The sequence below is a fragment of the Bombus vancouverensis genome, chromosome 15 (assembly GCF_051014615.1).
Source record: "Bombus vancouverensis nearcticus chromosome 15, iyBomVanc1_principal, whole genome shotgun sequence".
In the NCBI taxonomy this organism is placed as follows: Eukaryota; Metazoa; Arthropoda; class Insecta; order Hymenoptera; family Apidae; genus Bombus; species Bombus vancouverensis.
This window is the reverse complement of record NC_134925.1, coordinates 12,641,139-12,656,395: the sequence shown is the minus strand read 5'-3', so window position 1 is coordinate 12,656,395 and position 15,257 is coordinate 12,641,139. Positions and strand designations below refer to the sequence as shown.

The following is a 15,257-nucleotide window of genomic DNA, read 5'->3' as shown; positions in this document are numbered from 1 at the left end:
CGAGATCGCGCCTAGTTTGCTAAGATAACGTTAATTATCCAGAGTGCGAACACGAGGAAGTCGTTTCGTAGCCTCTTACCGATTTTAACGTAGTAGCCGCGTTCTCTTCTAACCACGTAACTTTTACAATTGCGTAGATGCGGGCCGATGAGAAGAAGGAAATTCAAGATTTAACCGGCTTACAATTGTTACGCCAGACAGGCGTAAAAAATGCCTGATCGATAGTCCTTAAGATCAATTTTATCGGTAATTTAAAAATTTATTCTGACATTTGTATATGTATGCGTTTTCATATTCGATGTACATATCCATTTTAACGATTATGTCGATTAAACATTTTCTGCTGTAAGCCTCTAAAAGTTTAATATCTTAATAACTGGTCCGTTAACGATTCTTATCGATCCAAAAGTATTCGTAAGCTTTTTGGATTCGCTATTGCTTCCTTCTTTTATTCGTATTATTCGTATTATTCGTTTTATTCGTTTTATTCGTTTTATTCGTTTTATTCGTTTTATTCGTTTTATTCGTTTTATTCGTTTTATTGTTAGAAGACGGCTGTGATTCTACCGTATTATCCATAAAGGATAACAGGTATTCGTAAGACGTTGGAAAATATGTTATTAGAGGGACTCGTCTAGTCGTGGAATCGACCGCGTGAATACGTTGCACCCACTAGGCATGCTTCCCAGACAAATCGGTTGGTACGTTGATCGTTGTAGCGATCGCGGTTCACGGATTTTCATTTTTCAGCGACCGATCAGAAGACCGTGCCGGAGGAACTTCCGGTATCTGGCGATCCGTATAACGAGACCACGCTGGAGTTGATCTTTCCTGGAAGACAGCCTCGTTTTAAATTGAATGGAAAGAAGCTGCAGCTGTTGGATCCTCTGGATAGGGACGATGAAAATCTCTCGCACGTTGTTTTTCAGGTGAGACAAATTCTTACCAGACTTGCTTACTTTCGACAAAGTGGATTTCGTAACCGGAACATTAGGTGGGCTGCTACTTTTGCGCTCAGCGCGGTCGTGTGAAATTAAATTTGTCGAATCTGTTATCCGCGTTTTGCGTTACGTAATCGGTAGTTGCCCGCTTCGTGTGTCCCAGTGTTTATCTCGAGAAAGCCACGTATATTTCTCTGCGATTCGTTCCGAGCATGTAACTGGACGTGTTTCCGAACCTGGATAACAGAAACGATCGATCAAGCGAGCACGTACGTGTTTTTCAAATGCACTACTTACTGGCTGCTCGTGAAAAGATTGCTAGACCGATGATTAGTGGAGATGATTCATTTTTTGCTAGGTACAAGTGCTACCGAAGTCTTTGCTCGCACGAAACAATTCTTTCTCGTTTATTCTTATTCTCATTTATCTGCAATAATAATAATAATAATAATCAGGTTTGCTGATCCTACCATCTCTATGGAATGGCCGAATAAAACCAAATAATTTCAAATAATTCGAGTTTCCAAATAATTCGAGATATTCGTGAAAAATTCGCGACGTTTCAACGTTATAAATGTTAAAAAGTCAATTTCACTCGTAATCGGCCCCATCGAATTAACTTAACTTATCCGGATCCGTTTAAAAACCGTTTGATCACCGTTAGGATGAACTCGATGACGAACAACTCGATACCTGGAATCTGATTTTTGCTGTCATTCTCCAAGTGTCACGTACCGATCGGATAAAGAGACCGTTTAAGAAACGCACGATAAAGTCTTTGATTCGACGATCGCTAATGATGGCGATCGAATGCACGATTTGCGGAGAAATTCTCGTTATCGTAAATAAGACACGGTCGATGCTCGGTCGATCGGGTGAAAAACGACGACTCTGGTTTCGAGAGACGCGAAAGGTTTTTGCGCGGAAACTGGTGGTAGCGCGACAGTTTCTACGCTTGGCACCGTCTCGTTGCATTTTCCGCGAGATTCAAGAAGAGCGCTCTTTCGTTCTCGAAAAGGAATCTCGTTACTTGTCCCCGGTATTTTTTGCTCCTGTTCGCAGGCAACGAACTTACCAGCCGGGACAAAACCGGAAGCAACGATCCTTTCGTCGATCTAATTTCGCTCAGTTTCGTTTTTATCGCGGTGTGCTTCGTTGACCTTTTGAACGGTTATTTAACGGTGACTGTTTGCAAGAACTCGAGTATCTGTCGTTTCTAACGAACGCCTCGTTCAACGTTTTGCTCTGACGCGTGCATCGCTCGTAGCGTGTAAGCATGGCGTGGAGGACAAGAGAATTCGATCATAGAATCGAAATAATCAAATCGGGCAAAGTAACGAATTCTTTGGCATCGAATACTTACGTTTCAGATATAGTCTTTAATATGTTGACGTTTGTTAGTAGAAAAAGTAGTGTAAAATCGGTAAACTCTGTAGAAACATCCGAAGGAAAATCAGACTGTTATTGAATTTGTAAATTGAGATTGCATAGTATACGATGCCGTTCTTTGTAGCCACGTCGGCAGCCGGGAATGCACGTCGTCTCTTATGACACTGTGGTGCAAGGAATGTGAAAGGTCTAGAGCAGCGTTCTGATACAACGTTCTCCGTCAGAGATTGCTCGTATTTGCCGTTTTCGCAAATTGACCGTATAAAATCCAGTCGCTTGGAAATGCCGCGTACACTTTGCCTTTGTTTGGTAAGCGGTAGATCCTAGCAGTCTTATCGATAATTGTCGTAATGGCGTAAACGACGAATGTAGAAAATATCGTTAGCCTATATATATATATATTGCGTATATTACGGTATCGTAAAAGCGTTTGTATCGATCAAAATTTTTCGTAAATACGTCCTTATATTATCTAACTCGATAATACGATGTGCCGACAATACGATAATAAGGATTAATGCGAAGAAATATAAAAACTTTTAACGCTAGGCTCGATTACCGTTAACGTAGATATGTCGAGGATGTAGCGGAATCGTATCGAGCGTTGTTGGTAATAAATTTGAAAAAGCACGTATATTTAACCATGGAGCTACGGTCTTTGTCGGTATATTTGTATCGGAATATTTACACGCGAAAACGTGAAACGTATGTATGCAGTAATTTAGTATAAGGTAATTTTCGTTCTCTTTCCAGTTGAGCTGTACGGTGAAGCAAACGAACAAGAAACGGACCATACCGGTGATTGTGCGAGTGTCAGATATAAATGATAATGCGCCAAAATTCATTAACACGCCATACGAGACAACGGTGCCAGAGGTAAGTCGGCATAAAGTATTCCATCTTTTCAAGCGAGAGAAATTGGCGTCCAAGTACTAAATTCTACTAAAAATTCGACTAAAAATTCTACTAAAAATTCTACTAAAAATTCTACTAAAAATACACGCAATTAGAGAAAGATAAGGTGTGAAATTTGATACACGTAGCGTTCGTGTCACGCATATATAGAGGAAAAGTCGATCAAAGTTAATCGATTGGGTGATGTTCAGGAAATTTCGAATTACCGACATCCAGTTGGGTAAAAATCGATCGACAAAGAACGATAAATCGGTGAGTTGGTCGTGCTCGAACGATTTGGTCGATCGTTATCCGCGAGAATGTAACGAAATAAATGAAGCAGGCTTTCCTTGCGTTAGAACAACAGTTTAGGATTTATAAAGTCTCGTCGTACAGACATGGCGACGTTAAATGAAAAGCGAAGGAATCGCCATAACGAAAGAAAGATAAAATAATCGACGCGACACGGTCGATTCTAACAGCGTATCGTGTTCGAACGGTTCGACGATATTAAAATTGCAAATGTTTCGGAGTCGATGAACCCGCTACGTGATGGAATTCCCGTCGAAATTAAAAGTACTACGAATGCAAATTGCATCGACGGATTTCCTAGTATAAGCGTTACTAACGATAGGTTTATCCGCGATGTTAGCTACACATGGATGTTTCACGATTTACATAACGACGGCTAAAGATAAAAATAGATACCTATTACTAATAGAGCTGGTACTATGTAATTGCGTAACAGGAACGATCTACAAGAGCGAGCAGTATTGCGATTACGATAAATCGAACGCGCGAAGAACTATTCATCGAATGAGAAATATGCATTTCATAGAAATCGAGAAACTTCGTTTTAATTACGATGCGCGTAACGCGCGTTACTAGAGAAATCGATCCATCTGTTCGAATATCTGTTTAATTGTATTATCGATCGGCGGCAGGAAGGAAATCGAAATTCCGCGTTATCTAGAACTGGAAGGTTAAATGAAATTTTCTAAACGGAAAGTTATTTATCGGAAGAAGAAATTTGACGATAACGCCGGAGAGGCAAACGCAAAGTTTACGAACGTATACATAAACACGGGAACTGTTCGTCTAGATTCGAAAGTTGGATGTGTCGATTCCCGGCGGTGGACTTCACGAACCAATTAAATTATCCAAGTTGTCCACCAGTCGTCCAATATCCCACTGATTACGTATTGGAAGGATAAATCTCGTAGGCAAGTTATCTGGCAACAGGTGGAAAAGTAGATCGCTCTTTCGATCTCTATAGCAGATACGTAGCGGTGATCGGGAATTTCGTCACGACCGTGTCAAAGAGAAACGAGGAGAGTCGGCAGAGAATTCTCGTGGCGCGGATTCCTTTTCTTTTCTACGCTAACGGACCGTTATAATAGGAATGGCGCGCATCTCGCGAATACCGGTTGATCCAGCCAGATGCCACGGCACGCACTGGCATGCGTTTGCTCTCCCTTCGATTCCACGTTAATACTTATTTTAATGAACTTGCATTTTACGATGGTGAACAAGCATGCTATCGGGCTACATCTGTAGAGGTAACGCATAACGGTACATCGAAACTGTCCACGGCTCGTTCGGTCGTTAAGCGGCGGTTCGCGTGGATCGTTATACGCGACACGATCGCGTATTGGGCATATCGTTGCAACAAATGGTGTTTCCGAGCGCGTTTACGAACGAACGACAGACGAGCACGAGCCTCGTTTCTTTCGTTCGGTAGTTGGTCGGTGAAATAATTTGCGAATCGGTCGAATTTCCAGCCTGTTTCTAGCTTGAACCATCACGGTTCTTGCTGAGATGCGACAATCCTCCAAGTTGGATGAACGATTTTGAATAGGTGATTCTACGATTCTAGTGTACATGTTTATAGTATAGTACCGATACGTTCTACGTGCGTACTTGTCGGTGTTTTATGAATGAACTCGGTGAATTATTTATTCCGTCGTATTAACGTTGGTTCTATTAAAGTTTTCCATTCGTATTAATATGAATGAGTTTGATTTCAATTCACTTGCGTTTAATGGATGTTGTGCGGTATATAATTTATCGTCGATGCACTATCGCACTGTAAGGTAAAGTGGTTTTGCAATTACAGGCAGACCTTTATACCTTCGATCGAGCGTAGATATCGGATAGGTATTTAAAATTCGATGAAATTTCAAAATTTAGCCAAGTACATGGTCTTACCGACCAAATAACTCACAACGATACCGTTTCGTAACCGTTATTTTCGCACAACAGCTTGCTCGTTATTTTATTGGTTTTGTTGGAATTAAGCAGCATCGGATTTCGACACGGTAGCCACTATCTTGAAGCACGGACTAATCGATCGATGTCGATAACGTGTTTGCGTATGTACGTGCATAATTGAACGCAACAGACAGGGAAATCTCGATAATTGCTCTTCTAGTGCAAAAAATCGAACGAACCGATTATCTCCGAATTAATACATGAACACGTTGCCGTATCAATGCGTGACACGACCATGCACTTTCAATTTCACCGTAACACGATATATCGGTCGAGATCGTGGAACGCGTTGTTCGCAACCTCCGTTTAAACCAATTAATCTACCATGGGCACAAATAGCCGGCCGATTTTCCTAGAAGAGAAACGGAGAAAGCTGAATCGCTCCCGTTGATAATCGGTCGTGGTAACCGCAAAAGATCAACCGCACCTCCTCGGAGATATTTGTCCGTAAGTTGGTATCGCGCTGCACTCGCCTCCGCACAATTTCTCTATGGTTACTCTGATTTACTGACTACTAATAGCTGTACTGTGAAAAATATTTTTTACGCAACTATTCCATCGAATTCCGTATGGTTTGGTCGTAGTTAACGCCAGTCGGTTCGACCATCTTCAAAAACGTGGTGGCCGTGGACGCGGATGCCGGTGTGAACGGCATCGTGGAATACTCGATCGCTCCTGGTGACGGAACTGGCATTGGCAACAATGACGGAGTTGGTCGAAATAGAATAACAACGGCTGATGGATACGGTTATTTCAGCATCAACTTACCTCATCAAGGCCAAGTTACTGTTAACCGTACCCTGGATTTTGAAAGAACGCAACGATACCTCGTCACTATTTTGGCATCGGTAAGTACCTATTCCTTGGCGATCCGATATGAACGATCAAGGATGTTTAATATTCCCTTTTCTCGATCGTTCTAAAGTCCTAAAACACGTTCGACGATCGTTTCTACTTGGGTGTTTCGTCTATTTTGCCCAAGAAGCTTCGCTTTAATATTCCTATTTCTTTCCTCGTATACTTTCCCGGTTACGTTTATGATTTCTCGACTGTTTCGACTGTTCCACTGTTTTTACGACTCGCCAGCGCGTATCGATAGTTTATTTTTCGAAAATTATATAAATCGATCGGATATATCTCATCGAAAAATGGTCGAGTAAGGAACGTTATAAAAAGCCATTATGTACTCGCGAGTAACGAAACTGCATAGTGACCTCTGCGCGGTTCCCATTAAGGTAATTAGGTATTTTAAAATATTTTCTTAATTTAACGGTAAATCAAGATGGTGGATAGGAAGGAAGGGTGACTTTACGAAAATAGTCATCGGTCAGTTAGCGTGTGACGAAAGCGTAAGAAAGGATTCGATGAGTCATCGAGACGAGTCATCTATCGATCCTCGCATGATATTCGTATCGGCGTATCGATTTTCTTTACGATTACTAGAATGTTCGCGTGGTCTTTCGTCGTTGCGGATACTACGCGTTTCTTACCAATACGAAAATCAGTACCTCGGTTTCTTCTTAGTTTCCTTATCTTCCTTTCTACGCCGCGATGTCTAACAAGTGCAACGTGCGTATATGCCCATTTTCCAATGAGTAACGGATATCTATGAAATATCAAAAGAGCTCGATAGAATCTATATTAATCTATATTAAAAGGATAATTGCTGTTCGATAATACGTTTAACACGAAGAAAAAAGAGGGAAAGGGATGGCGTCATTGAACACGGAGCACAGCACGCGATCCTACGCGATATCGTGTCAGTTGGATGTGCAGCTTTGGCACGCGTAGCGAGATTAGAAGGTAGCGATTAGAGCGAGCGCTTCTAGATATTTGCATATCGCTTTCTCGGAGTCGACATTGTTAATTTCGCGACTAAATACGCTAGATTCGCAAATTCCCTAGCTACCATACCGTTGCTGCTGATCTCGGACTACTTATTCGCGTATTTGCTAGAAACACCCCAGCATTTCGATACAGGATTGGATATCAAGGTCACGGAGAAAATGCAACCTTTGCTGAATCGCAACCGATCTCGATTTCGATCAACATACGGCAAAATATAAACGGTTGTACATTTGGATTAGAAATAGGTTTTAGGAGTAAACTCGAAATAGAACGAAATGAATTTCAATTGGGTTAAAAACGTTAAAGCTGCGTTGTTTCTTTCAGGTTCTGCTTTCCGCGAAGCTATCGGTGATCCTATCTTTCACAGATTCGACGCACATTTTCTCAATTTATACCGTTTGTTCTTAGAACCTTGCGTCGAACTGGCAGGCTTATCTTTAGCTTGGTGCGATAACGAATGCGCCACCTCGATCCTCTTAATTATCCGGTCACGGCAGCGAGTACTCAACCGACGTTCCATGATATCCGTATCGATGAAGATGGATAAAGCGCGTAGAGAATATCGATCGACGGTTGTTTCGTAAATGTCAGCGGTTGCGCGGCTCGTGGACTAGGCAAACAAAGAAACTCGCGTTACAACCAGGTATCCGTGAGTAGAACTCGGTAGGTAGCGAATATGGCAGGACTTATATGCATTGGCGTATGCACGTTTGCGGATGCAACCGGGCAAGGTAGGACAGCCTCGCCTCGCGGTATTAGTCACCGTTCGACTCGTGGCGCGCCGTAACCTAAGCTTGAAATTTCATTCTCGTTTGACTGCCGGAAATCGTAAACGCGGCAAATTCGTCCTGTAATACGCGAAATTTATTCCTGTGCGTCTCGTTCTCGCGATCGTTGAACGCGAAACGTGATCGCGTGCGATCAGTGAAAAACTATGTCGCTTGGTAGATGCGTATTCGAATCACGATCCTACGAGTCGAGCTCAGATCTATCTGTATAAGCGTTGACGAAAGTGAAATCGCGTCGTACGTCGCTCGTTTCTCGACGTCTTTTATTCCGCGAACGTGTTTCGTTGTTAGCAACGACGACCGATAGGCCGCGAATGATAAAACGTTTTAAACTTTAGCGAATATCCATCTAACTTTGCTTCGTCCCTTCTTTTTCGATGTTCGATGTTCGATGTATTTTTAAACTCGATATTTCCTTGACTCTATACCCAGCCACGTCTTAATGATTCGAATCTTTACCCGATATAATAGAATATACCTAACGATATATCGTTCTATCGTTGAATGGGGAAAATGAGAGAATAGCACCGGAGCTACGTTCGGTTATGACAGCGTCGGATCTATATCTCTAGGTTTGAAAATAGGAAAAGAGTTGGGCGTTCCGTTTCGAATTTGTCGAAGCGCGAGTCAGCGTAATCGCGAGTGGTCGAGCTGTGCGCGAAACGTGCCATCGGCAACGAATCGTTCGTGGAATGGAGATTAACGGCGAATATTAAATATTAGAGGGATAGACTTCTACAATGTGGTCGCGGGAAGCCGCTTGTCTCGTATATAGCGAGTGTCGGCGCATTGGCGTACGTGCGCATCTATCGACGTTAGTTTTACGCATTTTGGGCACCAAAGATGCAGAACGCGTTCAGATTTCACCGACGATTAAAAGTTTATGCAAATCGCGGAACCACGGTCGGTTATGTCCATTACGACGATCAACGTTTTCGATTCCGTTCGTGTAATAGGTCTCTGTTGCAGACGTATCGAAATGTACGTCGACGTGCATAATTCAGATAGATATCCGAGGCCAATTATTCGGATACGACCAAGTACGAAATACCAGCATCGTTTATATTGGCAGTTTGGTTCGTTAGACTTGAAAGTTACGACGAACGAGCGATTTCTACGCCATGGTGCGGCAGCGATCGCGAAACAGTGATTACCGATCGTGGATTGGTTCCTTCCGCGTCGAACGGCCAGCAATATTGGATAGATAGCGGCGTGACTGGGTTTGAAACCTCCGATAAAACAACGAGGGCAATCTCGCGCGAGAGTAAGTACGATGCCTGTTCGCGAACTTGATGTACGCGGTATAAAATTACACGATAATCCCGATTCAAGGCAATGGCGTTATCGAGGCGTGTAACAAGCAGCGTGCGCGCGTATTGCGCGAAACGTGTAGCGTGCATAGGACGTTTCCGGGAAACAGGAAACACCGTGCGAATCCCAAAGCCGCTGCGGACGATGGCGCGCGCGCGCGCGCGCGAAACACGACTCTATGGATGATAGATTTCTGCGAAGATTCAGCACTCGTATGTAGCACTCGTCCGCGCGATACTCGTAAAAGGAAATGACAGCGTTTCAGCGATAAAATCATCGAACCGTACCGAGATGCGTTTCACGACGCGCCGTTACATTTTGCAGTTTATTCAAAACGTACGATATCGTAGCTATACCGTCGATGTCTTTCAACCGTTCGAATGCCGAAGCGATTTTAGAAAGCCATCGCTTTCTTCGTTTCCTTCGTTCGCTATTCGTTGTTCCTAGGAAACGCGTCGCGACGCGTAGCGATATGCGGCTTTGTACAGGCTTGCGTAAAAATTTCAAAATTAAAATTGAAACAATGAAACGATGAATTGAAACAGTTTAGAATAAAAGTAAACGTCACGCGAAATCGACGATGGAACCTCTTAATCCGGTGAAAGTGTTGCTGGTCGTGTTACTTGCACGGCAACGAGTCAACGCCTTTTCAACGGTGAGTGAGCTGACCGCTAAGCGTATAAGTTGGTCGTTTACTTATGGATCGCGTTCAACGGAATCGTTTAACTCCGACACTGACATCGGCGTGACGTATGGCGCGTGTAAGCGTACGGCCGAAAATGCGAAACCTGCTTATTAAGAAATTACTTCGTCCGAAAATAATTGCTGTGACGCTTACGCGAATTTCGAGTCACGTATAAAACGCTATATATTTGAAATTGTTAGGAATATGTGAAATCTAGAAGGTGTAGACGATAACACGGCGAATATCTTCGTAGTTGCTTGAACTTATGATCGATCTCTCTCTGCTGGTCGCAAGGGTAACGTGGATCGCTGCAACAGCTGCTGCTACAGGTGTGGCTCATTTGAATATTGCGTGGAACAGCTGGCTGCGCGTCTTCTCCAACGTATTGTCCTCCTTTCCGCCAAGTACGCAAACCTTCTCGACTGTAAATGTCGCGTTCTTCGTGCACTCGTTCCTTTTCCTTCCTTCGGCGTGATTTGATATTAAAAGATTATCAACGAGGTAAGGTAATCGACGACTAAACTCGGAAAAATATTTTTCCGACCGCCAAGACGCCAGATACGATTGTCTCTCGGTTACGACGATCGGTGCCACGCCCGTAAACGGTGCTACAACACACAAGAGGAAGAGGAAAGAACGAACAAAGGGCAAAGCGAAAGAGAAAAGTTCTTACGAAGCGGTAACAAAGTCTGTGCTGGATCACGATGGCTTCGAGTTCCACTGGAACTCGTAACCGCGGGCGTTTCGCCTTCTCGTCTCTCGCTGAAACTCGATTTTAGTACGAAGCGTTGCCTTGGCAGATAAAGATGCCCTTGTCTTTTCGCCTATTCGCAAGGAACGACGGAACGATCGTTCTTGTTTTACTCGCGACGATCGCGACTTTCATAATTCGAGAATAATCGAGTCGACAGCAGAGTTGCTTGGTACTTTTAGATGATCGAGTCGACACGAAATTACACGGAATTATCGGCATCGATGGACACGTTGTTATACATATGCAACGGGATCCTACGGAGCTACTATCGTGAATATTTTTCCGTGCGTTGGAATCGCGTTGACTCGGCTCGCGATGAAACGCTTTGTTCGAAACGATACAATAGTATGAAAAATTTGTAAATGTAAATTGAAAAAGAGGATACGTATATCGGGCGTGTAGTTGGAAGTAAGTTGCAATAAGAAATAAGAGTGTATAAGGTAGTCATTATCGACGATGACGTAATCGTAGTAATTTCATTTGTTAGCATATAACTTTTAGTAATTTTATTTATTTCTGTGTTTGTTCGGTCTGGCGACATCATTCACAGCTGTATTCCCTTTTAATGTGATAGTCGTTTATTATTCTCTTCGAACTCGTTCAAATTCGTGGGAAACGGGAAATATCCATAGTACGAAGCGTATTTCAATAAAAAAAAGCCTTTTGATATGAATCGCATTTTTGTACGATTGGTAATATCGTAATAAAATCGGTGCCGAGTCTCGAATGCAACCAGAAGAATTTATATTATATAAGGTCAAATTGGACGTCGTTGATGCTCTTTAACGTATACGTTACTTTCTTATTGCGCAGAACGGCGAAAGAAATTTCATCGCGTTGAAAAGTACAACCGTGACCATGATGTTAATTGGTAAAATGAGGAGATAAAAGATACATGATAAACTGTTTGTTGATAGGATCGTGCAAGGAACGTATCCGAAAGGTTCACATCTACCACCACTTTGACGGTAAATATCAGAGACGACGATGATCAAGATCCTTCCTTCATCTATCAAGGTTGTATGCTGTTGGATGGCGCCTGCATTAATCCAGAATATTCGGCGTCCGTAAGTAGATTTATTTGATCCGAAATCTAGGGCCTGTAATTGTTTGAAACAAATAATTTCCTATAATTTGCTGTAATCGGACGATAATAAGCGAATAAAGGCGAATATTGGCTGTTTGCGCGTACAAGATGTAACAGAATATGAAACACGCTGGAAAATGAAACGAGCCTCGGTTCGATACGGGCCACGGAGAAGTGCGAAAAGACCGATCGAAACTTGGCGTACATATCATTGCAAAAACGTTGGTTAAATATAAATGTTGAGCGAGAGATCTCGTACGTGTTCTTATATAGCCCAAATTGTACGATAATCGAGGGAACTTTGGTAGGTCTAGAAAATCGCGAAAAAAAAGAATTTTAAGGTATAATGGGTACTATTACGTTTTACGAGTTCGCGATAGATAACGATTTCTCGGAGAAAATCGAGGCTACTTCGAACGAGTAAACTTTGGTGTACGTCGATATAAACGTATAGACGATCGCTAGTCTTAGAAACTGAACATTGGCAAACGAACGTAATTTTTTATCGCGGAGTACACGTACGGTTCGACGTACGCGACGCAAATGCGCCAATGCGTTATCGTGCATTGTATAGCACAAGACGACGTGCAACCCTGGATTTTTAATACGCGAACGATTTCTTTGCTCTGAAATCTCGTGCGACAACGTTCTAAGCTATCGGCCAACCGGTTCTATACATTGTGCCTTTTTCTGCATCAGGTATCGAGTGGAGTGTTATCCGGGATACTTAATATATCGCCGGAGAAAATACAAGCGGTTGATATGGACAGTATAAACGCACCCATTCATTACTCGTTTCTCAGTGGCAATCCATCGAATTATCGAGAATTTTTCGAAATAAACCCGAACACTGGCGCCGTGAAGCAAATCAAGGCGGTCGACACAACGGTTACCAAGAAGTTCGATATTATCATCAAGGTAAGAGTCGTCGTGACGTAACGTTTGTTAAACATTCTCGTATCCGTGTATAACGTTACGTATAATGCATAATAATACGTATATAATACGTATTTGTAAACGTACAGTAAAATTATTCGTTTGTTTACTGGACGGAAGGCCGTCGAGGTGTCGGAAGCGAAACGATCGGCCACAGCGAAATTGACCATCACTGTGAAGCCAGTCGACAGTAACCCCCCGATTATAACAGCATCGAACATAGAGGGTTTCGTCGATGAGAATGCCCCGATTGGAACAAAGGTTATCGACAAAATAGGCAATCCTGTGGTACTCACTGTTTCGGACGCTGATTTGGTAAGTTTAATCTTCGAAATCGATCTGACTCGGTTCAGCCAGCCATGCACCGATGCTTTAATTTCCCTCGTTCTTAATGAATAACGTTTCCCTACCTATCCGTTGAATCGATCTCTTAAAAAAAAAAAAAAAAAAAAAAATTAGGAAAAATCGATAAAAGGAACAAAGTGAAAAATGAATATCTAAATATTTCGTTCCTTTCAAAACTAATTGCCACCTCTTCGATCGATCAAGGAACTCGGTTTTCTTCTTTTCTAGGAAAGATCGTAAACTCTTAGACAAACTACATCGCGTGACGACTCTACTTCGTTTCGTGAAAACTGTCAAGTATCGTGCGGAAGTATAAGTGCGGAAATAGATCGACGCACGCTTGGTGCGTTTCGTTTCGGCAAAACATCGACCGCAGAGTTGGGCGAATTTTATTCGAATAACGAATAGTTTGCCAAGAGTTTATTCGCTGATAAGAAATAACGATTTTATTCGATGAAAAATTATTCGTTATTCAATTTCAGAACTAATTAAAAATGGACGGCAAAGCGGAAAGCAAAATTCAGCTATTCGATTTTTTCTACGTTAGCCGATGTCCATTATCCTTTCAAACGTTGTCAAAATGGCATTGATGTTCGATCGTATCGAAGCATCGATAATACATGACAAAAAGGATCGGATCTGTTCTACGTATGCGAAACTTTTTCCTTGATATTCGTAAGTTGCGACGTCACGTTAGCGAATAGCGTCTATGCTTGGATTCTGATAGTTCGTGGATCGCATCGAATACTGTCAAACGATGATGTGTACATGCAAGTATAGAGTAGCATGGCTTTACGTTTCTATACCGTTTAATAATCGATGCACGCAAACAATTTTACTTTCCATCCTAGAACATGTAAACAAAGCGAATAGCTATATATTAGGCGTAGAAAATATGTAATTAGCATGCGATTTCTAAACGAATATAGATAGCCGTGGATTAAGTAGCGTCAAATAAAACCTCCGTATGGTTTAATTCGCGTGTTATAGTAGGCCTTGTTTTATCGTATCTGTTTATAACGTTGCGTTTGTCGAATTAACTGTGCGTTTAGGGCCCCGAAGATCCGAAACCAGCTTACACTTTCGAATTAACCACCAATTTCTTCGCGATCGATCCTTCCGGTATACTCGTCGTGAACGAAGAGAATCTGGATCGTGATCCTCCGAGTCCTGGTCGTTTCCGGTTTCAAGTGGTGGCCAGGGAAAAGACGGGCGTTGCTGCTTCTGCGCCATTATCCTTCGTGGTGATATTGAACGACGTTAATGACAACGCACCTATGCTTCCTATGATAGCTCCCATCACCGTTCAGGCTGGAGAAACGAAGAAAGTAGTGACAAAGGTAGTTTCATGATATTAATAGAAAGCAATTTTATTTTCGGCTACTTGTTTCGCATTGAAAAAGAAACACCGAAAAAAAAAAAAATGAAAATTTCATATCCACGACTTGGAAAAATTCGACCGACCGATGTTGAATAATGTAGGTCGAGGCAACGGACAACGACGAAGGGGAGAATGCCGAAATAACATACAGCATCTATCACGTGTCAAATAATGGACTACATAAATTTAAAATCGATCCGAAGACCGGCCTGATCGAATCCGTGAGAAAGCTGAACGCAGGCGAACAATTCAGCATTACCGTACAAGCTACTGACAAGGGTGGAAAATATTCACAGACGATCGTCGAGGTAAACGTGATTCCTGGACCCAATACCAGGAGTCCCGTCTTCCAGCAACCGGTATACGAGGTGCAAGTCAGCGAGGGAGCGTCCATTAATTCCACGGTCGCCACGATTACCGTAAGTGTTTGTAATTACTTTTAACGGTCATCTTCGTTTTACGCTAATTCGTAAACTCGTTGTCGAGAGAGCGAGAGGACGTTGAAAAGAAAGAGTAACCGGTATTGGCGGCGGAACTGGCGTCGATTTTATCGGTAAAGCGATTAACAAGAAACTAGAGAACGTTACCCGTTTCATTTTCGTCATTTTCTTCCAACATTTTCTTTCT

At 42.4% G+C, this 15,257-nt stretch overlaps 1 protein-coding gene across 4 annotated transcripts in view; it reads left to right on the top strand.

Moving 5' to 3' along the window:
• Cad99C (cadherin 99C) overlaps positions 1-15,257 on the top strand; it is a 76,908-nt gene that overhangs the window by 53,072 nt on the left and 8,579 nt on the right. For 3 of the 4 annotated variants that reach the window (XM_033341191.2, XM_076625170.1, XM_076625171.1), the window contains exons 4-11: positions 751-929; positions 3,084-3,206; positions 6,080-6,343; positions 11,799-11,948; positions 12,668-12,886; positions 13,025-13,219; positions 14,302-14,589; positions 14,732-15,049. In XM_033341191.2, the coding sequence (XP_033197082.1) occupies positions 751-929; positions 3,084-3,206; positions 6,080-6,343; positions 11,799-11,948; positions 12,668-12,886; positions 13,025-13,219; positions 14,302-14,589; positions 14,732-15,049 (1,736 nt within the window). Of the gene's footprint in view, positions 1-750; positions 930-3,083; positions 3,207-6,079; positions 6,344-10,007; positions 10,098-11,798; positions 11,949-12,667; positions 12,887-13,024; positions 13,220-14,301; positions 14,590-14,731; positions 15,050-15,257 lie in introns of those variants that run through there. The other variant, XM_033341192.2, reaches the window with a different exon arrangement.